Source organism: Podarcis bocagei, assembly GCF_964188305.1.
Source record: "Podarcis bocagei genome assembly, chromosome: 17".
NCBI classification, from domain to species: domain Eukaryota; kingdom Metazoa; phylum Chordata; class Lepidosauria; order Squamata; family Lacertidae; genus Podarcis; species Podarcis bocagei.
In genome coordinates this window covers 32,879,079-32,893,670 of record NC_138143.1, presented here as the reverse complement: position 1 = coordinate 32,893,670, position 14,592 = coordinate 32,879,079, and the positions used below count along the sequence as shown (strand labels likewise).

General features: G+C 43.2%; 1 protein-coding gene across 8 annotated transcripts in view; it reads left to right on the top strand.

The window, feature by feature from the left end:
* The window catches only part of TRABD2A (TraB domain containing 2A), a 111,420-nt gene that overhangs the window by 52,893 nt on the left and 43,935 nt on the right, over window positions 1-14,592 (top strand). For 6 of the 8 annotated variants that reach the window (XM_081176588.1, XM_081176589.1, XM_081176583.1 and 3 more), the window contains exon 2: window positions 3,636-4,196. In XM_081176588.1, the coding sequence (XP_081032714.1) occupies window positions 3,636-4,196 (561 nt within the window). Of the gene's footprint in view, window positions 1-66; window positions 115-2,529; window positions 2,589-3,635; window positions 4,197-14,592 lie in introns of those variants that run through there. The other 2 variants (XM_081176586.1, XM_081176585.1) reach the window with 2 other exon arrangements.

Here is a 14,592-nt window from a genome sequence, read left to right as displayed (position 1 = left end):
GCCAACCAGAGAATATTGAGAAGCAAAGCAGCTAGTAAGCCTGATCCTTATTGAACAGTTGCAACAGGGTGCTCCCCTCACATGCAGGAGGACAGAGGAGGACCCAGAACAAAGGTGTGCCTGCCCTTATATAGACATTTTAAATTCCCTGCCCTGGAGCTCAAGACCACCCCTCCATACATCATACATACATCACAGAAAAGGTGGTCTACAACAACCCGTCTGCCAGGTTATCTGATAATGCCTTATTTGATTGCCTTTCCTGGTGGTCTGGCCATTTCTTTGAGATGGTGATTTCCCAGTTCCTGAGACAATGGGAAGGTTCCCTCACCCCCTCTCTCCTTGCAGAGAAAAGATTTGGTCAGTCAAAGTGGTTTCAGGATGGTCTTCCTGTGCTGCTCCAGACATGTGGTTTATATATTTATGTACATGTTTGCTTGGTACATTTATGAACATTTATTATATAAGACCTGATTTTTTTTAAATTTCATTAGGTTCCTAGAGCAATATAGCTTTCTCTCCCCCATCAACTTCATCCTACATGGCTGCTGTTTTTTGTTTTTTTTAATTCCACTACATTTTGTGAAAAGGACCACTAATGTTCTGACTTCCCCCACTGTTGTCTTTTAGAAGAGCAGTGTGGGGAATGGCAGGCAAAGCAGCCAGACCCCTCCTGATACATAGGAATTTGCCCTGTGTGTTGAACCCAAGCTTCTCCAACATATTAGATAATACTGGCACGCAGTATTGTAGCTCTAATGTTTCCCACTAAACAGTTTTCAGATTATCTTTGAAGGTGAAAATGATGGCAGGTTATAGGGTACTACATTCAGATATGTTCCCATTCGGATTATCAACGAGAAAAGCTTGTTGCTTCTCGAACATTCCTGTGAACCCGCAACACTGAATATGCTTACCAACAAATGACATGGGAAACGTTTCTTTCTAGAATGGAATGTTACTTCCTGTTTTGGTCCTAGAAATTCTATTTTATCCTTTCCTTGTGGGTGGGGGGGGGCAGCAAGAGGCGACGAACTCTTTGGATTTCTTTTTTGTAGAAAGCTTGAATTAGGTTTGCATCTATTTTTAAATACCTAAAAAATAAGACATATTAGTGAGCCAGCCAAAATAGCTTTCCCCCAAAAGGAATGAACACCTCTCAGCTGCCAAAGGCCACTCGAAGCCTGTGTGCAAGCCAAAATGAAATGGGGGGAAGTTATATGTAGCACTGATTCATTTCAGTAGGACTGGTACATGAGAAGGCCATGTAAACTATATCCACGTTTGTCCTCCAGGCTAAGGACCTGATGTAAGTAAATAGATCTAGGCCCTTTTCACACACCAGGTTTTTAGGAGCCCACCTAAAAATATGAAGTATGACTTAAGTCACTTCCAGACTGTCGCTGTTTTGCAGATGAGATTCAGTCATGCACAAGCAAATCAGAATTAAAGTGATTTTGATGTGGCACTCTTGTGCAACAATAATTTTATCCCCTAAATAGTACTGTACTTCCTTGCTGTAAGAAAGTTGCTGTAAGAGTTGTTGTGGAAATTAAAGGCTCTGGCAGCCGTCCATAGATGCCAATGGCTGACACTTTCTGGAGCCTGTGGGAGACCTGGCTTCTATTGGCCTCATGTTGTCCTATCTGCATCCTAGTGCTCATTGGCATGGTAAACTTGAGCCTGGGCTTTACCACTTCAATCTGCAGGTGTGTGTGTGTGTGTGTGTGGAGGGGTGTGTCACATAAAGGAAATGCCCTCCATCAAAGAAAGCAAGTTGGTCCCTACATACAGAAGAGTAACATGTTGGGGAGAATGCTAGGCTAGAACCGTTCTTTCTGACATGTCAGCCTTTTATTGACTTTCTGCATGGAAGAGCACATAAGAACCCCCCACCAGTGGTACACGCCAGGCTTAGGCTTACCCCTGCATTGAGAAACTAGCCCCTTATCTAAGAGGGCAATTGTCCTATTGCTAGATATCATGATGGAAACAGCTGCCTCTTGGTTTATAAATAATCGGTGGTGAGTAAACCTGCTTATTGTGGTCTCACAGATGTTTCACAGGTCCCATTTTATGCCTCAGGTTGTAAGGAGGTGGTAATATTCTTGACTTTATAAAGTACAGTGGTACCTCTGGTTAAGAACGTGAAACTGTTCTTAACCTGAGGTACCACTTTAGCTAATAGGGCCTCCTGCTGCCGCTGCACGATTTCTGTTCTTATCCTGAGGTAAAGTTCTTAACCTGAGGCACTACTTCTGGGTTAGTGTAGTCTGTAACCTGAAGTGTTTGTAACCCGAAGCATTTGTAACCCGAGGTACCACTGTATAGAAAAATATTTGAGGGATACCCACCTAAGCGCTCTGCTTGGGTTTCATTTTTTTCCCCTCCCATTCACATGTTTTTGTTATGCAGGGTTTAGGAAAAAACCTATTATGAGGGAAGAGCAGTTCTGGTGGTGTAAGCTGACTGACCTCCCCTCCCCTCACCCCTCACCCCAACCACAAAATTTAGTTTTAAATTTGCAGTGCAGAGAGTCTTGACAGTCATCACCAATGCCCTGCATAGGACATTCATCCCAAACACAGGTCTTTGTCTCATCATGGGGCTTTCAATACATTAGATTTGAAAACAGAGAAGGGAGTTAATGAAATTCTGAGCGGTCCAGGGGGCAATACCTTTTCTTTCTGCGATGTCTTTTAGATAGACTTGGATCCTTATGTGTGCTCTTTGTCACATAAAGATCAGGCTTGTTTAAAACAAAGGAGTGTTGACCTTCCAACCCTCTCCAAGCCTGTGGTGGCTTTCAGGACTCTTTGTTTGCTTTTAAGTGGGTAGGTGACACTTCTCGCCTTTCTGGGTTTTCAGTTATCTTCATTCATCTTATCACCACATAAAATAGTTGTTTTGTTTTTCTTTTCTTTTTTTTAAAAAAAATAATTTGCCTTTAAGTTAGGTTAGTCTCTTTAGTATTAGATTTTTGAACTAATAAAAGCAAATATGGGATGTTTGAAGCATCACAATTTTTTCATATTGGGAAATGTTGGGGACTTTGATGTTTTACAAAATCACTTGCACGTTTACTGAAATGAAACCAAAGTTCTTGCTCTTTGAAATACATTTTAAAAAAACCTTGGGGGGTAGGTATTTCTGTGCTTTTACAAAAAACAACAACCCCCAAACCTTTCTGTTATCAAAAGGATATATGTCTAGAGAAATGCATTGTTTTCATATAAAATATGTGTGTACGTTGCTTATTGCCGTGAACTTTAAATGTCCATTTTTACTTCAGCTTGCATTAGACCAGTTAGCCAATCCTTCTGCTTGCCTCAAAGATTACTTTCTCTGTTTCTGCAATCTCTTGTGTAGCTGGTCATTAAGGGAATAGTTGCTGGTTTCTAATATCTAGGTAAGATGCTTTTTTTCTGCCACTCATTTTTTTGGGGGAAGACTAGTTTTGACGCCATTTAACATTAGCACCGCACCTGCAATCACAAAGCCTAGCTCTACTGCCTCAGTGACTTTAGAGCCCAGCCAAACAACTTGTCCACCAATTGAATATGACTGACGCTGATCTCCCATGTTATCTCTCCATATAGTGCCCTGTTTTCATTGTTGTGTTTCCTTCTCTTCAGCAAAGTGAGCTGAACTCCTTCCTGTGGACTATAAAAAGAGACCCGCCGTCCTACTTTTTTGGTACCATTCACGTCCCGTATACCCGGGTCTGGGATTTTATCCCTGACAACTCCAAGAGGGCCTTCCAGCAGAGCCATATTGTCTACTTTGAATTGGACCTCACCGATCCCTACACAATCTCTGCTCTTACCAGTTGCCAGCTCCTGCCACAGGGCGAAAACCTTCAGGATGTGCTCCCCAGGGACATTTACCGCCGGCTCAAGCGCCACTTGGAATACGTCAAGCTCATGATGCCTTCCTGGATGACTCCAGACCAACGGGGCAAAGGCCTGTATGCTGACTATCTCTTCAATGCCATCGCAGGCAACTGGGAGAGGAAAAGGCCGGTATGGGTCATGCTGATGGTGAATTCTCTGACTGAGGTGGACATTAAGTCACGTGGTGTACCTGTCTTGGATCTCTACCTTGCCCAAGAAGCTGAACGCCTTCGAAAGCAGACCGGGGCAGTGGAAAAAGTAGAGGAGCAATGCCACCCATTGAACGGCCTCAGTTTCTCCCAGGTAAGGGAAACTGAAGTTTTCTTCGCCCACTGTCCTATACATCCTACAATCTGTGCTTTGACCATTCTTAGTTGGCAATCCACATTCCCCTTTCATCAGAGGTTGGGGGGCAGAGACCACAAAGCGGGCAAAATATTTGAATTGGCTTCTTGCATTGGAATTCTGGAATGCTCCTTAGGGAAATTCCAGAACTTTGCTTCTTGTCAAAGAAGCAAATGTCCCGGCCTTAGGAGGTCCGGACCATAGGAGCACACTCTGTCAAGACCCTCAGCACTTGAAATTTCTGGTTACTGAAAGATGTAGATAGATGCATCTCTTCTCCACTTGCAGAAAGCTGAGTTTTGCCTGCTTCCTCATGTTGTGTTTGACTTCCTAATTAATCATTGGCAACTGCCGCTTTCAACTTAAATAGGGTATTTGGCAAAGTGCTTAGTAACACTGATAGCAGCGGCGTAGCATGGGTTGTCAGCACCCGGGGCAAGGCAAGTAATTTGCGCCCCCTAACCCAGGCCAGGCAAGTAATTTGCACCCCCTAACCCGGGGCAAGGCAAGTAATTTGTGCCCCCTAACCCCTAACCTGCCGCCGCTGCCAGCTTCTTCTTGCTGCTGCCTGGTCTGGTCTGGTGTGGTTCTCTCCTGCGCTCAGCGCTGCGCTGGGCGGCCGCTGCACTGCCCCTCCCCCAGATAGTCCCTCGCTCTCTCTCCGCACCGCACGCCTGGCACCCCCCCTCCACAGTGGGTGGCGACCCAGCGGCTCGGATCGGATTCGCACAGCCAGCACTGCAGTGAGAGAGAGTGAGTGAGCCAGGTAGGGGCAGAGAGCTGCGAGTGCGAGTGCGCCCCCCCAGATGTTGCGCCCGGTGTGGCCGCCCCCCCCGCCCCCCCACGCTACGCCACTAACTGATAGCAACACGGCATGGATTTACTTAGGAAGGGCACCTTTCAGTATAGGATATCATGGAATACGTTCAAGAATGCAACATGTTGGAGTGCACATTGACTAATAGCAAACATGTTGAACCAATTAAAAAATTGTCCAGTAGCACCTTAGATACCAACTAAGTTTGTTCTGGGCATAAGCTTTCGTGTGCATGCACACTTCTTCAGATATCTGAACACGAAAGCTTATAGCCAGAACAAACTTAGTTGGTCTCTAAGGTGCTACTGGACAATTTTTTAATTTATTTTGACTGTGTCAGACCAACACTGCTACCTACCTGAATGTTAAACCAGTTCAACTTGTCAAGCCTTCTTTGGTAGTTGTAGTTTTCTGTAGCCCACTAGTGGGGAGCCTCCCACCCATGTGCCTAATTTGACCCACATGTCCTCCTCATTTGCCCCATGAGTCAGTTTCCGATGAACTACACCCACCTGCCCTACACCCAGCTTCATATAAGACATCAGGTGTGGGGCAGGTAAGGACATAGCTCCCTGCCAAAAGTGAGGTTTGTATGATTGTTGGCAGTTGGGAAGACACAGCACGGCCATGCTGCGCCCATTCCCTTGCTGGTTTGATTTCAAACTGTGTGGGCAAAGAAAGTGGGTCACTTGACACAGGGTCGGATTGCGTCCTTTAGAGGCCCTAAGCACTTAAAAGATTTTTGCGCCCCCATATATATCTAATTCAAAATGTAAACAATGAAAAACCATAAAATAAAATTTTACTTTTCCGAATGAAACAAAACCCTACAGTAAGATGGAAGGATGGATAGTTTTCTGTATACTTCTATTTTACATTTGAAAAAAAAAAATCTCCTACTTTTTCCAATTGCAAAGTCCATGGTAAATCTGGCAATGGAAAAAGGGTAATTCTCCTTGAATAATAAATACTCCCTTAAGAACAGAAGGAGAGTGTGCTGGATCCGACCAATGGCCTTATATCTAGTCCAACGTCCTGTTGTCACAGTGACCAACCAGATGCCCATTATGGGAAGCAGGATTTGAGTGCAAGAGCCCTCCCCCCTCCTGTGGTTTCTGTATTCTGTATTCAGAAGCATCACCGCTTCCGAGTGTGGAGCCAGATCATCGCCATCCTGGCCTTCGATAGCCCTCTCCTCTTCCACAAATTTGTCTAATCCACTTTTAAAGCCATCCAAGTTGGTGGCCATTACTGTCCCCTGTGAAAAGCAAGTTCCTTAGTTTTAACTGTGCGCTGCGTGAAGGACTTTCTGTCATCTCTCTTTGAATCTTGCAACATTCAGCTTCGCTGGGTGGTCCCCAAGTTCTCAGTGTCCCAAGAGAGGGAGAAAACCCTTTCTCTGCACACCGTGTGGCATTTAAAAACTGCATTCCAGGGGGTTGGACTACATGACCCTACGGGAGCCTTTCAACTCTACAAATCTGCGACTGAAAGGCAGGTGGAAAGGAAGCGCCTGGATTCCAGTGAGCCACAAACTCCTCTAGGAACAGGGGGAAAGCCACCTGTCTATCCATGAATAATCACAGTTTAGAGGTCCTGGCCCTAAGGAAGTGAGATTATCCTCCACCAGGGCCCAGGGCCTTCTCAGTGATGGCTCCGACCTGGTGGAATGCTCTTTCCCATGAGACCAGGGCCCTGCAGGATTTAACTTCCTTCCACAGGGCCTGTAAGACAGAACTATTCTGCTTGGCTTTCAATTTGAACTTAGCCTGATCTTCTTTTCCCCTCCCTCTCCTCCCCCACCCCTTTTTATGGAGATTACCAGCTCTGGGATCCCACAGCTAATTCTCCCTTGGTCTCCTCGCTGGCCCAAATAGGACTAATTTAGCCAGCTAGCCCTGGTGACCATCTAATGTTTATTGGATGGATTTCCCCCCTAAATTGATTTTTGAATTCTGAATTTATTGTTATTCACGTTTTATACTGTATTTTATGCTGTTTTTTGTTGCATCAATTACCGTATTTTTCGCCCTATAGGACGCACCGGCCCATAGGACGCACCTAGAATTTTTTTGGGGGGGGGGGAATTAAGGGAAAAAAATTATCCCCCCCCCAGGTGCGGGGCTGGGGCGGGGGAAGCCCGAGCTTCCCCCGACCCCAGCCCCCAGAAAAGGACTCAGAGCCATGCCGAAGCTGCGCGCAGCTTTGGCATCGCTCTGGGAGCTTGCGGGGCTTGGGGAGGGGGAAGCCCTCCGCCAGCCTCCAAACCAGGTCGGGAGACAGCGGGATGGCGCACTGCGCCTCCCCGCTGTCCCCCGAGTTTGCGGGGCTGGCGACGGGGAGGAGCAGGCTTCTCCCCCCCCCCCCCGGCAGCCTTCTAACAAAGTCGGGGGACAGCGGGATGGCGGCATTCCGCCTCCCCGCTGTCCCCCGAGCTTGTGGGGCTGGCGGTGGGGCTCTCCTGAAGCCTGGAGAGCGAGAGGGGTGGGTGCGCACCGACCCCTCTCGCTCTCCGGGCTTCAGCGAAAGCCTTCATTCGCTCCATAGGACGCACACACATTTCCCCTTCATTTTTGGAGGGGAAAAAGTGCGTCCTATAGGGCGAAAAATAGGGTAAGTGTTTTAAATTTGTTGTTAGCTGCCCTGAGCACAGTTTTCTGAACCGGGAAGGGCGGGGTATAAATAAAAAATTATTATTATTATCCCCCAAAAGTTGGCACTCTCCTACAAATGCATGCATTTTGAAAACCCTTTCTCCCTCTTGGGTGCTTTAAGCTCATTCAATTGCCAATCCAGACCCTGGGGCAGTGGTTGCCCCTCCTCACCGTTCCACCCAGGACCCCCCCCCCTTGCTCCTCCTTATCACCAGCTCCTGAGCGCCACCGAGTGGCACCTTATTTTTTTTTTTAATATGCTTTTTATTAAGTTTTCATTTTAGATATATCAACACCAACAAACAAATATATCAAGTCTTTTTACATCTATCTTACTTTATGCTCCATAGAGCCATTGACTTCCCTCCTTCCCTTCCGCAGGTTTTCTTATTCCAATCTTTAATTCACAGTTTCATTAGTAAAAGACTAAACCGTGACATAAGATTTATTTCAGTCCTGCTAACGTCTTCAAATTTCTACAGTTCTCACTGATATAGACCATAAATTTACTCCATTCTTTTTGGTACTTTGTTTCCTCCTGACAGCGAATCCTATGTGTCAGTTTTGCTAATTCCTCATACATGACCAACTTTGTCTGCCACTCCTTTACAGTCGGTATCTCCTGTGTTTTCCACTTTTGGGCTATCAGAACTCTGGCTGCTGTCGTAGCATACATATATAGTCTTTGGTCTGTCTTCTTAATATCCTCTCCTATCAAACCTAGCAATAGTTCTTCAGGCTTTTTTGGGAAAGTATATTTAAACATCTTTTTTAATTCATTATAGATCAATTCCCAAAACTCTTTCATTTTATCACATGTCCACCACATGTGGTAAAAATCACCGTCCTTTTCTTTACATTTCCAACAGATTTTGCTACTCGTCCTATACATTTTTGCTAGTTTGATGGGAGTAAGATATCAGCGATAAACCATTTTCATTACGTTCGCTTTTAAAGTAGAGCATGCAGTAAATTTTAAATTTTCATTCCAAAGTTTGACCCATGCATCATATTCTATATTATGCCCAAATCTATTGCCCATTTTGTCATAGCTTCTTTTATCAATTCATCAGATCAATTCCCAGAGTGGCACCTTATTGGTGACAGCAGCACCTCCTGGAGGAGCAGGCAGGGACAGCAAGCCTTCTGAAAGTTTGATTTAAAAATTGTTTTAAAGGACAAGACCTGGATCCAATGGGGTGGTGTGTGTGTGTGTGTGTGTTTTAAAAGAATGTTTATCTTGTCTTGTTGAAATTCAGTTTGACTCAAAGTTTGCTGCTCCACTGTCCTTAGAGAACCCGCCAGGGCAATGAACTGTTCACACTGCAAACCATAGAGTCTGAGTTAGTGTGTATTTCTGCACCAAGTCAAGTTGTTTATGCTGATGGATTGATAAGACTTAACTAAAAATAAATAAATCCACGAACTACTGCTTTTGAAGAAACAACTGCATAGCAATCCAACCTCATTGAACCAAGTGATGAGTCATGATACAATTGAACATGGCTCATTACAGTTTTCATGAAGCATATGGATGTGTTTTGTTCAGTAAACATAAATACGCCTTTTCAATACTAGGGTTGTGTGTTTGCATGCGTTTAAACAGTACAGCATTGCAAATATTATTTTGAATAAATGAAAAGCACATTGCATTTTATATTCATGTAAACATTTCCCTTCCTGGGATAAACTAGGTCAGCAGGACTGGAGATTGAATTATCGAACTGGGAAAGGGGGAGAGTTCAGAAGAAATAGGGGGCATTCTTCCAGTGGCTGGTGTAGGGCACCAGCACTTTTGTTTTACTGAAACACACAAACATACACACAACCAACAACACACACACACTCAACAATTGACACAAGGCCTTTAAAATGAGTTTGAAATCCTGCAATGCCATAATGTGTTGCACATTATGTTGCAAAACATAACATAATGTGTTGTGTTGCATAGAAATCATTAAAAATGATCACCAAGTACTTGTAGTTATATTTATGATGATGATGAATTGCTTGACATTTTCAGAAGGTAAAATTAAAATTCTTTGGTTTTCCGGAACCAGTTTATGTGGTTCATTGTCAAACGTAGACTTGCCAATCACAAAAATAATAGCGGACTTATTCCTCACACCAAAAAACTTGTTTTAAGACCATTCCCTGGAGAAATTTGCATTCCCTAAAACATTTGCACTCCCTAAAATTTCACTCCCTAAAGTGACATGCCCTAGTAGTACAAGACACCACTGAATAGTAAGTCTAACAGGACATATTTGCCTCTTGGTTAGTGTCAAATCCAATTTCACTGATCAGTTGACAGATAGTGTCACACCCTCCTGGACTCTTCCAGAGCAGTGGTTAGGCCAGTCCATAATTTTCATGACCTCTTGTGAAGATAATCTGAAATGAAAAAAAAAAATTGCTTTATCTGGCTGCAGTTAAATTGCTGACTTTTGCCACGCTTCTTTAGAATAGATCCACAAGTTGCTTGCGTGTGGAAAATACTATTTCTCACGAATTTGGTTTCAAACAGTGGCTTGTTATTTACTGCCTCCATGCAATTCATGATTTGGGTCATCTACTTTTTGTTTCGCTGCAGTAATTCACCACCACCACATAACGCATATACTTGCATAGCATTATTGCCTGTAAATACTTTGTTAAGAACTGTTTGCTTGAAATGAACAACAGTTATCTTGAGTCAAATCTTCAAGTAATACATTCAATGAATGGCTTTATCGGGGGCACACAGTCCCAACAAAAACTAGTAAAGATTCTACAAGCCCCCCCCCCCCAACCCCATAAAAGTTGTAGAGTTGGAAGGGGACCACAGGGGCCATCAATCTACTGGGCAATTGAGTTGGGGGGGGGGTACACTTCTTATTTATGGCTGATTTTACATAATGAAAAGGATCTGTACTTCGTGAGTGTTCTCCTGCTATATTTCATTCCCTTCTCTCCCAACAATTCTACAACTACCTGTCAGCTTTTCAGCTGGTGCTGACTGCCATGTCTTGTAGTACCATTGTTGAATGGGAAAACCTCCTTTAGATTTCCAGAAATGTCCTATTTACCTTTGAGCTTCCACAAAGAGGTTTATTATGAGGTCCTTACGCACTACCTTTTTCTTGTGTTCTGTAAGTAGAGTAAGCTGGAGGTTGGATGCAAGGTTGTAATACCACTAACTGTTAAAAAGGTCCTCTTCAAAAAGTCTTAACTGTATTACATTGCCACCTTAAATGGAGCAAGTCGCCCTCTTACTGGATAGCACCTAAGCTGGAGAGATTTATTCATATGATGCAACCTTGCTGAGACAATTTTTGAGATGTGGCCACATAGATTTCCATTCCACTGCACTAAATTTCACACCTGTCGGATTCCCAAGCTATCTTCAATTCTACTCCATACTCAAATTTGCTTTTGATCAATAAATTATATATGGTTGAGGCTAATCTCTCCAAACCTTTAGAGGCCTCCACACAAAGTTTCTCAAACACCACTTGCATGGTGATATTGTACACAATGTATATAATATACACTATATTTCAGTTTGCAATTGGTCTGTTTTTCGAAGGCTGCAAAAAACAACAACAGGTATGTGGTGCACTTCAGTTGAACACCTGGGGGAAAAATGAAATCTATTTAGGTATTCATCAGCAGTTTGACCTAAGATATCTCTTAGGAAGCACACTTTTTGCTTTTAATGCTTAGTTGCAGTCTCTCAGTCTTTGCACTGGATTCATTAATACATTTGCTGTGTGCGTGAAGGTCAAATGTGAACAGCCGAGTATTTGGGGAGGGGAAGAGGGGCTCGTTTCTTATAGCTGTCAGTGCATTTTGAAGCTGGAGAAAATGTGATCTGCTCCGCTTCAATCCAATCCAGTCAGTGAAAGTTGAGCATGTAACAATGTTTAGGTTAGAGATGTATTGTAATCTCTACTCTGTCCTATAATGGTGTTAAGGAAGATTTATGTAACCAGCCTTGTAAATTTCTGGAAGTTGTGTTGCCCTGCTATAACAGGATTAGCTAGATTGCTGCATGTGCCCAGATCCTGGATTATCTCTTAGCTGAAGTTGAAATACTTCAAGCTTTAGCTGTTGCAAAATGTCTCCTAAAGGAGTTAAAAATATGCATAAATGTGCTTTTTCAAGTGCCATTTTTGTGTGCTGCATAGTACATGGAGGTTGTTGGCATCCGTCTGTCTCGAGAGACAATGGAAGAGTTAGCCTTTGGGCAGTAAAGTCAAACCTGCTGTGGCTGTAGAGACCAATATGGGAGAGACATGTTTCATTGCAGGTGGGGCAGACGAAGGCTTCTACAGGAGCACCACGGTGTTTCTTCTCTCTGTTCTCCTTCCAGCAATCATTGCTAATCTGGTACATGGAGGGATGCATTTGTTTTTAGAGCTAACGTTGGTCACAGGGAGGTATCTAGCGAAGGAGAGTTGGAAACCAGATATCGCCCAGCCCTACTTGTTGAATTCTAGGTATCTGGCATCCACAATCTCACAACAATACAAACACTACTTACATATTTCCATTAGATTATTTGCGGAACACAGTCAGTGCTTGCTCCATTGTCATAATAGCGCCATTTCTTCAAAGTGTCAAAACTGTTCCCTGTGTAGCAATCTTTTTTGTTTTCTGGCAGATCCTCTGTTTTAATCGCCACAGCTATTCAATCCATTTGCACGACAAATTTAGAAACTGAAATTGCCGTGTTGCGTTCGGCGCTCTTAAGAGAGCTAAAGCAGAAAAAGTCTAGACAAGAGCATCATAATTATTTGAATTGGAATAGGCTGCTCTTTCAAAAAATTGGTGCTGGCTGGGCCTGACGCGTAGAGCTGCATGACATTCTAAGTGTTGTCTCAGTCCTTGCCAAATCAACCAGACCAGTGTTCAAAGTACATTCTTGGTGGGCAGAGAAGGTTTACTTGCAAAATGTAGTCCTGGATTTTCTACTTTTGTGCTGACAAATGTGGATGAGGGGAGAAGTTTATTCTTGGTTTTGAATGGGCTGTGAGCCCGGGGCAACTCAACGACAGGCCCATGCCGCCTCTGAAAGCGGTTTCTAATGCTGCCACGATTTCAGAACCATTAGGATCCTTTAAAGGGCTGCTTTGAGCATGTCGGGGAGGCTGTCACATTGGATTAGGAAAGACATGCCATCTGCACAGTGGCCCATAGTTCCTGCTAGTTGGAGTGTAATGTTTTCATAACTTCCAGTAATTATGAGCTTGCTTAGGGCTCCTTGATAAAGGCACTCTTGTCTCCCTCAGTTTGCCATTGGTCATGGCGTGTGATCACAAACAACTGCTCGTCAAACTTGAGGTTCTTTTCCTGATCCCTTCTCTCTCTCCCCCACCCCATCCCGACAAATAATGTTCACAGGGATTACTTATTGTGACATCTTCAGATCTTGTGATGGCTCAAAGGGCTTGGTGATATTCTGGAACTGGGATGCGGAGAGATGGCTTGAACAATTTTTGTCCTAAAAGGCATGGAGGTAACTGACTGATCCTATATGCTAGAAAAGCCTCTCTATTTGCTCCAAATAATTGTTTCCAAATGGCTCATTGGCTAGTCGATTCAGAAGAAAAGGCGAGTTGATATGTGAATGTACTTAAATTCTGCACAGTAGAAGAGCACGGGAACTTGGTAGAAATTTCCCAAACTGATGTGGTGGTCTCTTACGTTTTCATACCTAGAAGTTTCACCATAAATTATATCAGGACTTTCCCACGTTACCTTCTCATTTGTTGAGAGAACCTCCAGAAGAGGTGTAGCTATGTTAATCCATTGCATCAAGAACAATCCAGTGTCACCATAAATAGGAAAACATTTATTATAGCATAAGTTTTTAGGGGCTACAGTCCACTTCATCAGATTGCAAATAATATTTGATGCCTCTGATGCAGCAGATTCTAACCTACAAAAGCTTATGCTATAATATACTTAGCTTTTCAGCCTTTGTAATAGCAGTTTCAAAGTTTACAAAGCTGTGTGGTTGTTTTTTTTTTTAAAAAAATATTTTTTTATTGGTTTTACAAAAATTTTTATAGACAATACAAACAAATAAAAACAAACAAACAAACATGTATAATTTCATATCCTTTTTTTCCATAAACCTCACTTCTCCGACTCCCCCAAACCTCCCCTTTCTACATCCCAATTTCCAAAATTATTTCAGCAAATCCTAACACTTATTTTAACCCAATTTGTCCCCTATTTATTCTTTTCTTTTACTTAATCTTATGCCGCTGTAATCCCCTTTTTTCAAAAACCTCAACATTTTAGCATTCATTAATTTTGTAATATTTCTTAAGATAGATTTTAAATTTTTCCCAATCTTCATCCGCCGTCTCTTTCCCCTGATCACGGATTCTGCCGGTCATTTCAGCCAATGCCATATAGTCTATCACCTTCATCTGCCATTCTTCCAGGGTGGGTAAATCTTGAGTTTTCCAATGCTTTGCGATGAGTATTCTTGCTGCTGTAGTAGCGTACATAAAAAAAGTTCTATCTTTCCTTGACACCAATTGGCCAAGGCTGTGTGGTTTTCAAAGCTGACGTTTTCACCACAGTTAACCACAGTTTATCGTTCAGATGTAGTTCTAAATTATCTAAAATGAAAGTGAAACCATCCAGCCTTCTTCCTGCTTTGCTGGGAGAGGAAAGAAGGGAGAAAGCATGAAAGCACAAGGCTCACCGTGGCTCATTCTTGCAAGCCTAAACTATGGCTTAGTGTTACGTGCAAACTGGATCCATGGGGCATCAGTGTATTTTTTTCATGATTTAGTCGGTCTCCTGCTGTTATTTCAGCACTTGGGATCTTCTAGCAGGGCCCTCATGTTGCTGTTGAATTTCTTTTTGTCTTGTTTGTACCATT